Source organism: Gigantopelta aegis, chromosome 4, assembly GCF_016097555.1.
Source record: "Gigantopelta aegis isolate Gae_Host chromosome 4, Gae_host_genome, whole genome shotgun sequence".
Classification (NCBI taxonomy): domain Eukaryota; kingdom Metazoa; phylum Mollusca; class Gastropoda; order Neomphalida; family Peltospiridae; genus Gigantopelta; species Gigantopelta aegis.
The window spans coordinates 88,799,653-88,816,270 of record NC_054702.1 but is presented as its reverse complement, the minus strand read 5'-3'; the positions used below and the strand labels follow the sequence as shown (position 1 = coordinate 88,816,270).

The following is a 16,618-nucleotide window of genomic DNA, read 5'->3' as shown; positions in this document are numbered from 1 at the left end:
AAATTATTAATTGCCAGTTAACCAAAATATATTCCGAAAACCATGCAAAAACTTTTGTCTGTAAGGAGCATGTTCTGTCAGTTAAAAAAAAAAAAAAAAAAAAAAATCTGACAACATGCATTCTGTGTAGAAGAAAACCATAGGAAGACACATGGCCAATACCTGAGAAATCCAGCTCTGTCCATTTGGAACCATTCTGTGTTTTAAAGTAGCACCTCGAACCCCAACTGCAACTTGAAAATCCTAAAGAGAAACAACAATAGCATAAACTTAAAATACACTTAACTTTTACCAACACATACGGAATAAAGCAGCCTCTTTGGTACAATGGTTAAGCCATTTTTCTTAAGTCTGGTAGGTTTTAACAGCTCAGTGGGGAGGTGTGAGACTTCTACACTGACTTCTCCCTCCGTAATAAGAACTAACCATTATTACTGACTGGAACAAACAGCCCTCCTAGTTAATTGTGTGCCCAGGACTACATGCTTTAGCTCTAATTGAATTTAAGCATTAAAACAAAGTTTAAAAAATAGTAATACAAGGTTTGCAATGATTTGCCACGATTGCTGACCAATCAGTCGTGTCTGAAATCCATTCACACTATACGAGAGAGAGAGAGAGAGAGAGAGAGAGAGAGAGAGAGAGAGAGAGAGAGAGAGAGAGAGAGAGAGAATCAGTCACAGGCACCTGAAGTGAGTGGCAGTAATCTGAAAATAATAGGAGGGACAATTAATACATTACAGGCACATCCAATTGTTGGCATCTTCCGACAGGACTAATTTTTTTCTGACCATGCTGACCAGTGAGGTATTTCATTCATGAGACAATACTTTCAAAATGCTTTAAATTTACCACTCGAGATCTATCCAAGTAATAAGAACCTCCAAGTATTCACTAGTAGGAATAAATATTTTAAAAGTTCCTTTTCAGATGACCTCTTCTCATAATCGTGTGACCTTCTCGAACGCATAGGCCACTACTAGAAAATTATGTAACATTCAATGCATAACCTCTCCCAAAAGATTTTGTATTTATGTTTGTTTGGTAATAATACCACTGGATAGAAAATCATCAGTTAAAAAACACAACAGCAATGATTAGCTGCATTTTAATTTATAAATAAACATGATAAAATTATTTTTAAAACATGATATATAACTCTTGACAAACACCTCCTCCATTCCCATGCTTTGTAACACCCCCCCCCCCCCTCCATGAAATCCCTTCCCCTCCCCACTAGAATGTTACATTGTCCAATTCATGAACGGACCCTTATACAAGGGTCTACTTAATCTGAGAGATGAGACTACGGAATAAGTAACGAGTTAGTATTTACCGGTAAGTAAGACTGGGTGTTTGCCATATGCATACTTATCCACAAATAGAATAGGTTTACCGCCCCACACACACACACATACAACACACAACATTCCAAACAGAAGAGTAGCAAAAAAGATAAGAAAAAGAAAGAAAAAACCCCAAACCCAAAACAAAAAACAAATTTAAAAAAACTAATCCCAACACACACTTACACACTGTAAATTGTCTAATAACATGACTTATGGTATTTAAAAAATATATATAATTCATATAAATTTATTACATGACCTGACATTTAATAGCTGCCTTCTCCCTCAGATGCTTTCTGTTTATTAGCAATGCTCTGGAATAAGTAGTTTTCACCCAAGGTCCGAGGAGAGTATTTGGAAGGGGAGGGGAAAGTTACATGGGATGGAAATCTGGGGGCTATAAGGAATTTGAAGCATGCTCTCACAACAAAAGTTTGACTTTCAGGTGTTCTAGTACAGCATTCTCAGCCAGAGAACAATAAAGGCCGTACCACACTAGTGCAGCGCGTTGGCAGTGAAGCGTCAATAATGCCCACATATACGCAGCGTGTCAAACAGAAATAAAAGAGAGAAAAAAGCTGAAAAGAGGAAAAGAAAAACGGATTTGATTTGAAAACATGGCTCCCAGGAAGATAATTTCGAGTAAATTGTATAGAAGATTACTTGATAAAAAACGCAAGAGGAAGTTTTGGGTACATGGCATCATTGACCAGGCATTGGCTGCCATTTCCGTGTCTTTGTAACTAACCGATTGGATGTTGTATATGCATGTGTGTTTCTGCACCTCTATGATCAACCTTTCTTCATTATTATATTTTTTTTTGCATTGTTTTTCAGTAAAATAAAGATATTCGTCAATGGTATGTGTGGTTTTTTGGTGGAAGACCTAAAATATTACAACATTATCACACCATAAATTGGGGGTTTCTGTGCGCGTCAGAGCAGCAAGCAGCAAAAATCATTTTTGGAACGATAGAAAAAACCCCGACGATGACGTGCTGATCTAGTGGGGGTATGTATATGGTAATTCATTGGAAGTGATTTTTTGCTGCCGACGTGCTGCGCTAATGTGGGACGACCTTAACGGAGGAAATGCGAGCCAGAGGGCATGGGTCCCACGTTCTGCATCCATAACATCTTCTTTCATAACATGAACTATATATTTATCAGAATTCCTTTATGGTTTCCATGGACGCTTAAAATAATGTTTTAATAATACTGATTGACACGGCATAAATACCAGCCTCAATAGGTCTAAAATGTTATATCTTTAGAAAATGTATAAAAAGCAGTACAGTTCACTCTATGACTCCTCTGGTGACCACAGTTAAAGACAGAACAAATGTTGTGAACCATTCTGAATTGTGTTCTTCATTTTAGAAGAAAAAGAAAATCTCATATCCCATGTTAATCATTGGCCAAAATAGTTTGTTTACAGTGCCCAGCCTCGTTTTCATAGTTATGCAGGTGGCGCTACAGACTGCAAAGGGGGCTATTCTTCTGTCCAGAATAATTCCGCCATTGTAACTTTTATGTCACATGATGAAATGTAGACATTCCATTGGATACCGGAAGACATCAGTTGTATAGCGTCGTATAAACCGTTCACACTACACGACGCGACAGTCGCAAATCCGTTCACACTATACGATGGCCGTCGTCTGCGACTGAACATGTTCGGTTGTGTCAAATGCATTCGGGCCGACTGAAAATCAGTCGCCGATGGCTGATTTTACAATACACACTACACGACGCGACTGAACTGTTGAGTTGCGTCGCATCTTATAATGTGATATAGGCTTACGTCACACATCCCGACTCGTAATTTGCCTCCAATGGCTTGCACTTTTTTAAACTGAGGGTCACAACTGACTCACATTATTTTTAACTTTCTAGTAGAATAAATTGCAAATATTAACATAATGTTAACATAATTAATATTTTACTCACATTCAAAATATGGTTTATTTGTGCTTTCACTATCAAAACTGAAAATTAGCTACAGAAATATTTATTTTAACTTCTAATCTTCTTTGAATATTTGCCGTGATGGTAATGAAAATATCCGTTCAGGTGTGCACTTTCCAGACCGAGCTAAATCCCGTCTCCGCCCCACTTATTTAATTACAGACGGACACCAACTCACCTTCCTGTTGTTGACAGTGTCCAGTTGGATCCTCAGTGCTAACTCCCGTCCCCACCCCACTTGTTTAATTACAGACTGACACCAACTCACCTTCCTGTTGTTGACAGTGTCCAGTTGGATCCTCAGTGCTAACTCCCGTCCCCGCCCCACTTGTTTAATTACAGACGGACACTAACTCACCTTCCTGTTGTTGACAGTGTCCAGTTGGATCCTCAGTGCTAAATCCCGTCCCCACCCCACTTGTTTAATTACAGACTGACACCAACTCACCTTCCTGTTGTTGACAGTGTCCAGTTGGATCCTCAGTGCTAACTCCCGTCCCCGCCCCACTTGTTTAATTACAGACTGACACCAACTCACCTTCCTGTTGTTGACAGTGTCCAGTTGGATCCTCAGTGCTAACTCCCGTCCCCACCCCACTTGTTTAATTACAGACTGACACCAACTCACCTTCCTGTTGTTGACAGTGTCCAGTTGGATCCTCAGTGCTAACTCCCGTCCCCACCCCACTTGTTTAATTACAGACTGACACCAACTCACCTTCCTGTTGTTGACAGTGTCCAGTTTGATCCTCAGTGCCAAAGACAACATGTCTGGACTTTCTCCACCACAGCCGATTCCCAGACCGCCAAACTTTGACGCAACCCCTCGGTCAGAACGGTGGATTGTCCTCTCTAGATAGTCCGGCAGAGACTCTTCTCGAATTTGGTTCAAATCACCGGGTATTATAATATGATTAACACATCCTGAATGAATAATAATATCTGGCTGTTATAAATGTGAATTTGTGCAATATTATTTTAAATATTGCACAAGATAAAAGGTTATAATTAGTTGATTTTGTTTAACAACACCACTAGAGCACATTGATTTATTAATCATTGGCTACTGGATAATTTTGACATATAGTCCTAGACAGCAAACCTGCTACTTTTTTTCCATTGGTAGCAAGAGGTCTTTTATATGCACCATCCTACAGACAGGATAGCACATACCACAGCCTTTGATATACCTTTGATATACCAGTTGTGGTGTACTGGTATAATTAGTTGACTCCTATATCATCCTTTTACTGCTAGAAAATGATAAACTAAACTATCATAAACAAAAACACTTTTGAATGTTTTACATTTACATATCATTTTAGTATAAAACTTGGTATTGTATGACAGTTAAATATCCCAAAATAGGTTACACCTTGAAGATCAGTCCCCCTCTAATTTATTGATATAAATAAATATTGGTTGAATTAAACATTAACAAAAAAAATCAATGAAATTGTAGAGTATCAGGATTGACTTAATACTGATTTTGAAGATATGGTAATGCAGTGAAATGCCTCTAAACACCCTTGGGACAATAAATATGTCCAATATTAAGAGAGATCTGGTTCAGAGAGGTCAAGTTAAGTACTAGTTTTTAAAAAGGGACTCTGTAAGACATCCGATTTTGAGGGAATTCTGGTTTATAGAGGGTCCAATCTTGAGAGATTTCACTGCACCGTATACAACACGAGATTTATTTTTCTAACATGATCATACAGACGGAAATAACCATAAGCTAGAGTGACCCACCTGCACTGGACAAAGCGATCTTGTTGGTCTGGAAACAGAGATACCTCAGATCAGGGTCTCCATTGTAACTGATGACAGAAAACAGAACCGTGTCGTCAACCTCCACCAGAATCTCCCCATGTGACTTCTCCTCCTACAGTTAGAAACAAGGATTTATTGTTTTTAAAAAGATGGAGAAGCCTATGTGTTCTCTGTAATATATGGCAAAAGTTAAAGTTTGTTTTGTTTAATGACACCACTAGAGCACATTGATTTATTAATTAATGGCTACTGGATGTTAGACATTTGGTACTTTTGACATATAGACTTAGAGAGAAAACCTGCTACATTTTCTCATTAGTAGCAAGTGATCTTTAATGTGCACCATCCCAGACAGACAGGATATACCAGTCATTCCCAGTCTGGAGCTCACTGCGGTAAGACGTGTTTGTTTCGCTTGTGCACACTGCACGTACTTCCGACTTGGGGGTCCTTCATTTTGTTGTTTTTGTCAGCGAAATGAAGTTTTCTACTGGGATGTATGCGGCCATTGGAACTGATTGAACGCTGGAACGCTTCTCGTTTCGACAGTCTGCACCACCAGGTTGGATTCTTTTTTAGCGAGATTCCTCGCCTCCACGTCATTTCTCCGTCTAACTATGTTGACTTGTTTTTTCGTGACTCGTATGACGGCCATTCTGCAGAACGCCACGGTTGTTCGCGTTTAGTCTCTACATGTCCGAGCCTGTCCTAGCAGCACTGGAAGATTGACTGCCCCACTCTAAGGAGAAATAGGAAGCGGGGTCTGATACTCTACTCGTTCAGACGGATCCGGCTTCTCAAGATCTGTATTTCAGCACAGCACTACACCTTCAACGTCTATCGACTGTCAATCTAGGGGTTTTCTTGACGGGATGCAACCCATCTCGTCCCTTTAAGCTGTGCACCCAAACGGCCTTAACGAGGCCACTCGCGTGGACATATCGATCGGACATTAAACGTTTAGATCTGTGTTCAAAATTTTATGTGGAAATTACTTCTTTTTTGTAATATTATTAAATAGTCCGATCCTCTCTTCTTTCTCTTATTTAATTTTGGACTGTCCTTCTAAAATGCTCCAAATTATATAAATATTCGGCCGAGCAGTCAATTCTTTTTTATTTTTGGCTTGTAACCTTTTTTTTTTTTAATTTAATCTATTAACTTCTTTACTAATTGCTATTTTCAAAATTCTGCCCATTTTCAACCCCCCCACCCCCCAATCCCGAGTCAGGCCACCGAACTTATCGGAGGTCGGACTCGGGATGGGTGTGTTCGAAACCCTAGTGGTATATGGGCACATTAAACTAGTTATCATCATCATCATATACCAGTTGTAATATACTGACTTGAATGAGAAATAGCCTAACGGATCCACCAACGGTGATTGATCCTAGACTGACTGCGCATCAGGCGAGCACTTTACCACTGGGCTCAAAAGGGGCATACAAACAGTAAAATTATATTTTCAAAAACAATATATAAAATAAGTAAATACTATCACTAAATGCTGTGTAACCTCTTTAGAATGAAATACCCTAAGATAAAGTTAAGAAAGACTAACAAATAGACAAAAACATATAATTATTAAGGCTTCCCCTTTAATTTTACAATTACAAATATACTAAACCTCAAAAGAAATGCAAATATTTTAATACATATTTTTTGTTCATAAAATTAGTTAGGTAAAGTGTCAAAATGGGTTTAAAATGTTCACAAGACATCAATAATTTTAATAGACACTAAAAATAAAGGTATTCAAACTGAATAATTTGAAATAAATTAAAGAAAACTAAATTAATATTTGCATTTCTTTTGTTGTGGAGTATATTTTATAAGCCACACCTTATTTGGCACAACAGCCAGCAGTTTTCCCTTCATGATGTTGAGTGACACACACAGCTTACTCTGCAGCTGGCGCTGGTTTAGTGGCTGCTTCTTACGTCGACTCTCGTGGATTGAATAGTTGAAATTTTCATCAGAATCAGTGTCTGAATCTGAAGCAGGGTTAACTCACAGTGAGACTTATATTTCCAACAGAAAGAAACAACTAAATTATTCACTCAGATTTCTGGTTAACCAATGGTAAGACTTATATTTCCAACACAAAGAAACAACTAAAGTATTCACTCAGATTTCTGGTTAATCAATGGTAAGACTTGCATTTTAACAATTCAACAAAATTTATGGTTATCAGATGGTAAGAGTTACATTATAAACAGAAAAAAACTACAAATTTAAAGAAGTCACTTACATTTATGATTAACTGATGGTAAGAATAGAATAGAATAGAATAGAATAGAATAGAATAGAATAGACACCCCAGCATGAAAAAAACATTGGCTATTGGGCCGATAAGAGTTACATTTTTAACAGAGAAGAAAAAACTAAAGAATTCACTTAAAATTATGGTTAACCGATGTTATGAGAGTTACATTTTACACAGAAAGAAGTACACAACTAAAGAATTAACTGAAATGTGTGGTCAACTGACTAAGTTAATTTTAAACAGAAAGTTGTAATTAACTAAACAATTCAATTACACTCAATTTTATGGTTAACTGATGGTAAGATTTCCATTTTTAATGGAAAGAAACAACTAAAAAATTCATTAAAATGTATGATTAATTGTTGGTAAAAGACACATCTTAAACAAAAAGAAGTACACAGCAAAACAATTCACTTAAATTAAAGAATTCGCTCACATTAAAGAATTCACTAAAATTTATAGTTAATCAATAGTAAGAGTTACATTTTAAATGGAAAGAAGTAACCATCTTAAGAATTCACTAAAATTTATGGTTAACAGATGTAAGGAAAATTATTGGCTGATGACTAGCAAAAAATAGGCTGTTAATTAAGCCTAATTAATGTAATTATCATTAGTCATATAACCACCATATTGAAGACCCGACTTGGCCATTTCAAATGTTTCGTGATATCCGTGTTGGCACAGGTTAAGAACATTGAGATCCGCTGGCTGCATGTCATACAAACTGTCTTTAGTTTTCAGGGGAGATGGCGCCATCGGCTCCCACATTAACAAGTCATTGTTCAATCTGGAGGGACAAAAACAGATTTAAAATTTTTTTTATTTAAAAACTTTTAAAATGAAATGAAACAAATATTAAATATAATATATTTGAATTTGTGTCTCAGAAAATCAGTTTAACTAAAACATCAACCATATTTGTAGCTTTAATGCTCTTAAATGCATTTTCTTACAATGAATAAATATAAAACAAATTGCATTAGAGTGGGTTTTTCTTTAGAATATTGAAAAAGGAGTAAAGTTTGTTTTATTTAACGACGCCTCTAGAGCACATTGATTTTTTATCGTATCATCGGCTATTGGACATTCTGACACTGTTTTTTTTAGAGGAAACCCGCTGTTACCACATAGGCTACTCTTTTACGACAGGCAAACAGCAATCTTTTATTTGCGCTTCCCACAGGCAGGATAGCACAAACCATGGCCTTTGTTGAACCAATTATGGATCACTGGTCGGTGCAAGTGGTTTACACCTACCCACTGAGCCTTGAGGAGCACTCACTCAGGGTTTGGAGTCGGTATCTGGATTAAAAATCCCATGCCTCGACTGGGATCCGAACCCAGTACCTACCAGCCTGTAGACCGATGGCCTAACCGTGACGCCACATAGGCCGGTCTAAAAGTATAAGCTGTTGAGGTGGAGGTTGTTAAATTTATCATATACCAACTATCATTTTGATATAATATAATCGAGACAAAGAACAATGAAGTGTCAAATAGTAAGATATGTTTGTTTACCTGTTATAAATAATTTCAAACATGTTCTTGCTGGGAAGAAAAGCTGTCACGATGGGTAACGTAATCTCCACGTGCATCTTTGTATTGGAAATTGCCTTCTCTTGGAACTCCTTCATTTCTTCCTTGTCACCAGGAATCACTTTCTAATTAATAAGTGAAAAATAAACAGAAAGAAATTTTTACTTATATTCATTATACATGAGAAGTTAGCCAAGATAATTAATTGAGAAATGTAAAACAAATACATAAAAAAGTATAAATAATTAAGTGTTAAAAGTTGTTTATTATAAAAAGAGAAACAGTAACAACCAATTTAATGTATACTATTATGTATATCCTGTACTGTTACCAGATTCTGTGAGCAGAAAAAACCCAAATTCACTATTAATGAATACTGCAGCTTTATTTATATACTATTAGTCTAATCATTTTTAAAATTACACTTAATAATAAATAAATTTTGTTATTTCCAAAGCACTTTAAATTTCCTTTTCTTTTTGTATCAAGCAAAATTGAAATAATAACAAACCACCCCCCTCCATGCACACACTTAAAATGGTGGCTGTAACAGGGTATAGGGCGTGTAAAACTAAAAAGAAAACTTGTCTGTAAAAGAAGGACAAGCTGACATGCTACGTTAATGAAAATCTTGCTGATTACGATGACCCACTTCTTCACTGGTGTTCTTTCTTTTGCTACTTCTGTCACTGAATGAAGAGAGATCTTCCTGTTCGTACATGGACTTCTTGGCGGAGAAAGGGGAAGGTTCGGTTCTAGAAAACTGACAGGCTCCATTCAGAGAGTCCATTGGGGTTGAGTCGTCCGACTCCACCTGCTCATCTTCAAACACAGAGCAGATCTTCTCACTGAACGTTATCACCAGCCTAAAACAAAAGAGACATGCAGATTAGATTACAATATTTAAATAATTAAAACTAATTAACAATATACTTTGCAGTTTTTACGTTTTTCCTAAACATTAATCACGAACACCTAATAACAAAACATTATCATTGGACAATATCATTACCGATTTTATATATACACCTGACTTTTATATTAAACAATTTACACTATATATAATAACAATATAAGCAATATTTTTTTAATCAAAATCACAAAATGGGGCAAATAGGTATGACTGTGAAATGCAAACAAGTTATAATATTATTATGGTTTTTTTCTTTTAAGACTGTTTTTTAATCTCCTTTTCACAGTCAAGTTTGTCACCATACTATATTGCTCATTTATATATTCCAATAGATAATCTAAATAAAGATAGGGATGAGAAGGAACTGTACTGTGTATAAAGACACAATAACCAAATATTCTAAAAAAAGAAAACACTCTAAGTTTTCCACAAAGCCAAAAGCAAACACCCTTTTAAAAGATATATACCGTATTCAAATAAAAATATAATATTGATTACAGAGCAATGTTTCTATTACACAATGAAATATTTCTTCTGCATATTTTACATTGTCATCACAGATAAAAGGGGGGTAAGCAAATGAGACAACACAGGCTTACCGTGGCCAGTTAAATCCCCTGTTTCTCTCAGACAGATCACATCCATCATCAGATATCACAGACACCAGAAGAATCGGATCACACCTTAAATCTTCTTTGAAATAGGCTGAAACGGATAATAAACTAGCCATGAAGTTAAGTAAAACCTATCTAAAACAGAAACCCCCCATCAGTAACTAGCAATTAATTAATTCAAACTGAGCTTTATTTTTGGATAAATGATTCCCCAAAATAACTGAATTTAATAATTTAATATAAACAATAAATATATGTTTCTTTTGGAGGGAATGAATGACTGAATGTTTAATGACACCCCATCACAAAGAATACATTAACTACTGGGTGTTAAACAAAGGTAAGTACATGTATATGAATGAACTGATTTCCAAATCAATATAAAAATTCAATCCTGTGGAGGGATATGATTATTAATTTACTTAATATGTGTACAAAGCAGATCTCTTATATCCATCATACAACAATGTCATGCCAAAACTGCCATTTTATCAAGGCTTGCTATCTTTAATTGTAATATAACTCACCAGACAGGTCACTGCACGTGAACTCCAGTTTGCACTGTGGATCAGTGCCAAGACAAGTCTGGAAACTGAAGTTGGCCATTTGGAGGATTAAACTTTCTTTGTGGATGTTCCGATGCCACCATGGTACCCTGTCAACCTGTGGTCCAGTTCGCAAATCAGGTACAGGAAACCTAGTAGAAAATAATTGTTTTGTTTAATGACACCACTAGAGCAAACTGACTAATTAATCATCAGCTGTTAGATATCAAACATTTGGTAATTCTTACACTTACGTCTTCAGAAGAAACCAACTACATATTTTTATTGGCAGCAAGGGATCTTTTATTTGCACTTTCAACCCCCAGACAGGACAGTTTTTGATATACAACCACATAATAAAGTCACTACATGATAACATTAAAAAATAGTATAGCTGTCAACAATAATGAATTTAGTCCAAGATTATTTTTTATTTAAAATAGTCAAACAAATATCATTAATATAATACAAAATAGTTAATAAACAAGTATAAATTAAATTACAACATCATATCATCAATGAGTAAATTCAAAAGAAAACAAGAATTAGGAGATTAATTCTTGACAATAATTACAATAATGTATGCTACTGTTTTTATTATTCTGTGGATGTTTTAAAATCATCCATCACGCAGCTCACCTGAAGTTAACTGTTCCACTGTCACTGGCCACATGGAAGTCCACCAGGTTCTCATCCAATGCGGGGTTTTCCTGCATCACTTGGTTGAACATCTGACGACCAACCTCATCAAAGAGAACAAAATAAATTAGCCTGTTAAAAATGTACTGCTTTTGAAATAAAAATTCTGGGTCCAATTTCACAAAACATCGTAAGCCTAGTTTTGGATGTAAACATAAATTTACGACTACACCACAATTCTTATTACTGTTACAGAACAATAAATATAGTTAGAAGTACACATATTTCATTTTCTTTTGTCCTTAAAATTCACCCCGTTTTATAGTTATGTACTTTTCTTTGTGAAATAGATGTTACACACTTGTAAATGCCCAGTATCACCGGTAGTCACAGACGTAAACTACTGATGTTTTGTGAAATAGATGTTACACACTTGTAAATGCCCAGTATCACCGGTAGTCACAGACGTAAACTACTGATGTTTTGTGAAATAGATGTTACACACTTGTAAATGCCCAGTATCACCGGTAGTCACAGACGTAAACTACTGATGTTTTGTGAAATAGATGTTACACACTTGTAAATGCCCAGTATCACCGGTAGTCACAGACGTAAACTACTGATGTTTTGTGAAATAGATGTTACACACTTGTAAATGCCCAGTATCACCGGTAGTCACAGACGTAAACTACTGATGTTTTGTGAAATAGATGTTACACACTTGTAAATGCCCAGTATCACCGGTAGTCACAGACGTAAACTACTGATGTTTTGTGAAATAGATGTTACACACTTGTAAATGCCCAGTATCACCGTAGTCACAGACGTAAACTACTGATGTTTTGTGAAATAATGTTACACACTTGTAAATGCCCAGTATCACCGGTAGTCACAGACGTAAACTACTGATGTTTTGTGAAATAGATGTTACACACTTGTAAATGCCCAGTATCACCGGTAGTCACAGACGTAAACTACTGATGTTTTGTGAAATAGATGTTACACACTTGTAAATGCCCAGTATCACCGGTACTCACAGACGTAAACTACTGATGTTTTGTGAAATAGATGTTACACACTTGTAAATGCCCAGTATCACCGGTAGTCACAGATGTAAACTACTGATGTTTTGTGAAATAGATGTTACACACTTGTAAATGCCCAGTATCACCGGTAGTCACAGACGTAAACTACTGATGTTTTGTGAAATAGATGTTACACACTTGTAAATGCCCAGTATCACCGGTAGTCACAGACGTAAACTACTGATGTTTTGTGAAATAGATGTTACACACTTGTAAATGCCCAGTATCACCGGTAGTCACAGACGTAAACTACTGATGTTTTGTGAAATAGATGTTACACACTTGTAAATGCCCAGTATCACCGGTAGTCACAGACGTAAACTACTGATGTTTTGTGAAATAGATGTTACACACTTGTAAATGCCCAGTATCACCGGTAGTCACAGACGTAAACTACTGATGTTTTGTGAAATAGATGTTACACACTTGTAAATGCCCAGTATCACCGGTAGTCACAGACGTAAACTACTGATGTTTTGTGAAATAGATGTTACACACTTGTAAATGCCCAGTATCACCGGTAGTCACAGACGTAAACTACTGATGTTTTGTGAAATAGATGTTACACACTTGTAAATGCCCAGTATCACCGGTAGTCACAGATGTAAACTACTGATGTTTTGTGAAATAGATGTTACACACTTGTAAATGCCCAGTATCACCGGTAGTCACAGACGTAAACTACTGATGTTTTGTGAAATAGATGTTACACACTTGTAAATGCCCAGTATCACCGGTAGTCACAGACGTAAACTACTGATGTTTTGTGAAATAGATGTTACACACTTGTAAATGCCCAGTATCACCGGTACTCACAGACGTAAACTACTGATGTTTTGTGAAATAGATGTTACACACTTGTAAATGCCCAGTATCACCGGTACTCACAGACGTAAACTACTGATGTTTCGTGAAATTGGCTACTGGTGAATAAACAACATGTATTCACATAATTTAAATGACTGATTGATTCAAAACATATTTTATTGCATAAAAAACAAAAGGATCTATAAGTAATTGAAACCAACAATTAATTAATATTGAAGTATTTGTCTGAAAAAAAAAGCAGGTTATGGTTACAAATGCACAATGTAAACATAAAATCTTAAATAAATACATTAAATTTTGTAATTGCAGATGCCATTTTATGACTTCAAAAAAATAACACTTTATTATGAGCTCCTCTGGAATTCATGATAAGGAGAGGGTGGGAAACAGTAATCTTTTTTTTTCATGGTCAGTTTGCTACATCTTTTTCCTTTGCAAACATGATGGTAATATAAAACATTGTATGCCACCATCACATGATCAATTCTAGAATGTTCAACCCTAATAAAAACACAGAAAGCTCCACATACCGAACTTGTGTTGTTCAGCTGACTATAGCTGAATTTGCCCCGGACTGCACTGGCCTCCATAGACATGAGTGGTTCTGGTGACAGCAGACTGTTGATGCGGTCAACGATCGAGATGTCCACTTCCGAGTGGAACACGCCCAGCTCCAGACGAACATCAGTTCTCGGTAGAGCAAGGTGAGCTTTGGAACTTGACTGAAGATAAAACAATCATATAAAAATCATTATTACATAATGAAAATATATCTGTATTCTTATTGGTCAAAAACCAGTCACATAACCGTCCGTAAATTGTAATACTGCCCTGACCAATGAAAATAAAGATGAGACAAAATCCTATCCAATTAATGAGTAGGTAACGTAATGCAATGTCAACTACTAATTCTAATGTAAACAAGCACAAACTTGTGACAAAACGCTTTGCTGTCCTTTAGCAAAAATATAACATCTTTAATCATACCGAGTTGAATTCCGCAAATACGACAAAAACAAGGTCAGTAATCGTCAAATTGTGTATGGAATATATCGCAGATTTAGAAACGTACATGGTACATCAAAATGCAGTTGGAATCAGCACTCTAAGGATTTTTTTTACGAATAAAAAATGCATTTGAAGGTAATCGGTAACTGTTCAGTATTAATGTATGTTCAGATTTATCACATTTTGTGTTTTATTTTGCTATTAATATGATTTTGGCACTCTTGCTGGTTATAATGTCTCGAATTTGATTTTTTGTCGTGGTAATGTTTCAACTGTTTATTTTCGCATTCCTCATCACAGAATTACGTGACGTCACTAAATCCCATCAGTTTTAAGGCATTGCAGGAAATTATAAGCATTGGCGTATTTCGATTCTGATAAACAAAGCAGGAATGTACAAGTCTTATGGATAACATTATGTAATAAAACAATTATTGACCACATTTTGGGCAATATCATGTTTTATGGACCGAAAAAATTGATATTGACCTCGGCCATTGGCCTCGGTCAATATCAATTTCTTCGGTCCATAAAACAAGATATTGCCCTCAATAATTGATAAGAATACCAAAAAATATTGCAACAGTATTTCATGGTACAATCTCTAGATTATTACATTATAATGAATATGGTTTGTTAAGATTTTACAATAACATAATTGCTATCGACTAAATGCAAATATCAGGTACATAATAAACTGTATTCTTTGTGTAAAGATTTTATTTATCTCAAGAATTTATTTCAAAATGTCCCAAGGTTGGGTTTTTTAGCATAAAGATTTTTAAAGAAATATTTTTAGTTTATTATGAAAATAATTTATAAAGTTATCAATTTATTTATAGACATGTATTAATAAAAAGTTAAAGTTTGTTTTGTTTGACGACACCACTAGAGCACATTTGATTAATTAATCATCGGCTATTGGATGTAAAACGTTTGGCAATTCTGACTTGTAGTCCTCAGAGGAAACCTGCTACGTTTTTCCATTAGCAGCAAAGGATCTTCTATAGTAACACATGTATTAATAAATTCAAGTGTTAAAGTTAACAGGAGGTTAGAATGGCAGTATGGTGAACTAACCCTGGTTTTCTCTGCCTTGATGAGTCTGAGTTTGATTGCTGGGATGGTGCTGTGGGTACTGCTATACATGTGAACCGGCTTTGTGTCTTCTTCATCCTTCACGTCAAACGTCAGCAACTAGAAACAAAGAAAAATCATTATCAAATATGGTTTAGATGTACTCATTATTCAGCACATAAAATATCAATAATTTTTTTTTTTAATTCCACAAACTACTAATAGTACAACATGACTGTAAGCTGTATTTGAGATATCCTGCAAGTCAGCTTTAGAGATGCTAAAGGAAAGTTAACTTTTTGCTCAAAAGAAGCATTACTTGAAATATAAATAACAGAGCATTAGGTGTCATTTTAATTTAAAACCCCAATGACACTATTAAAACCATAATGTATTTGATGATAGCCAAATTTAAAAGCAAAACTATATGAAAAGCACATGCAGGCAAGTCTAGTAAACAAGTCAATATATTCAAGTTAAAGTTATTTAGGACCTATGATTTTACTAAAATAATTTACTGCAAAGAGAGATTTCTATAATGATGCCCAATCTTGGTGGTGTACTTGTTAAACCATCAGACTTAAGGCTGGTAGGTACTGGGTTCCCCTCCCCATACTGGCTCCCACACAGAGTGAGTTTAATGACTACACTGACTTCTCTCTCACTAACCATTAATCATTATCCATATTATTAGAAAGTCCAGGTAGGTGTGTGCCAAAGACAGTGTGTTTAAACCTTAGTTGGATATAAACACAAAATTAACTATAAATGAATGAATATAACATTTGATGACTTTGATATGTTTATTTTTGTTCATGGTTAATGTGCACTAAAACATGGGCTTCTGTGTCATGGCTGGAGGTGCACTGTCCAACATTAAACAAGTAAATCAACCATAGCTCTGACAGGCAATAACGTGACAATGTGTGTGCATGCTATTAGTGATGCTGAATAAATACATTTACATTTATAAAATGAACACTAACAGTATTTACATTTATGCAAGGTATACTG

The 16,618-nt window shown here is 35.6% G+C and overlaps 1 protein-coding gene across 3 annotated transcripts in view; it reads right to left on the bottom strand.

Moving 5' to 3' along the window:
• The window catches only part of LOC121371346 (autophagy-related protein 2 homolog A-like), a 97,254-nt gene that overhangs the window by 24,470 nt on the left and 56,166 nt on the right, over window positions 1-16,618 (bottom strand). For all 3 annotated transcript variants that reach the window (XM_041497163.1, XM_041497164.1, XM_041497165.1), the window contains exons 13-24: window positions 15,608-15,724; window positions 14,050-14,241; window positions 11,607-11,710; window positions 10,950-11,119; window positions 10,408-10,513; window positions 9,548-9,761; window positions 8,878-9,020; window positions 7,986-8,146; window positions 6,933-7,084; window positions 5,070-5,202; window positions 4,036-4,241; window positions 163-243 (exon numbers count right to left, since the gene is read on the bottom strand). In XM_041497163.1, the coding sequence (XP_041353097.1) occupies window positions 163-243; window positions 4,036-4,241; window positions 5,070-5,202; window positions 6,933-7,084; window positions 7,986-8,146; window positions 8,878-9,020; window positions 9,548-9,761; window positions 10,408-10,513; window positions 10,950-11,119; window positions 11,607-11,710; window positions 14,050-14,241; window positions 15,608-15,724 (1,779 nt within the window). The remainder of the gene's footprint in view (window positions 1-162; window positions 244-4,035; window positions 4,242-5,069; window positions 5,203-6,932; window positions 7,085-7,985; window positions 8,147-8,877; window positions 9,021-9,547; window positions 9,762-10,407; window positions 10,514-10,949; window positions 11,120-11,606; window positions 11,711-14,049; window positions 14,242-15,607; window positions 15,725-16,618) is intronic.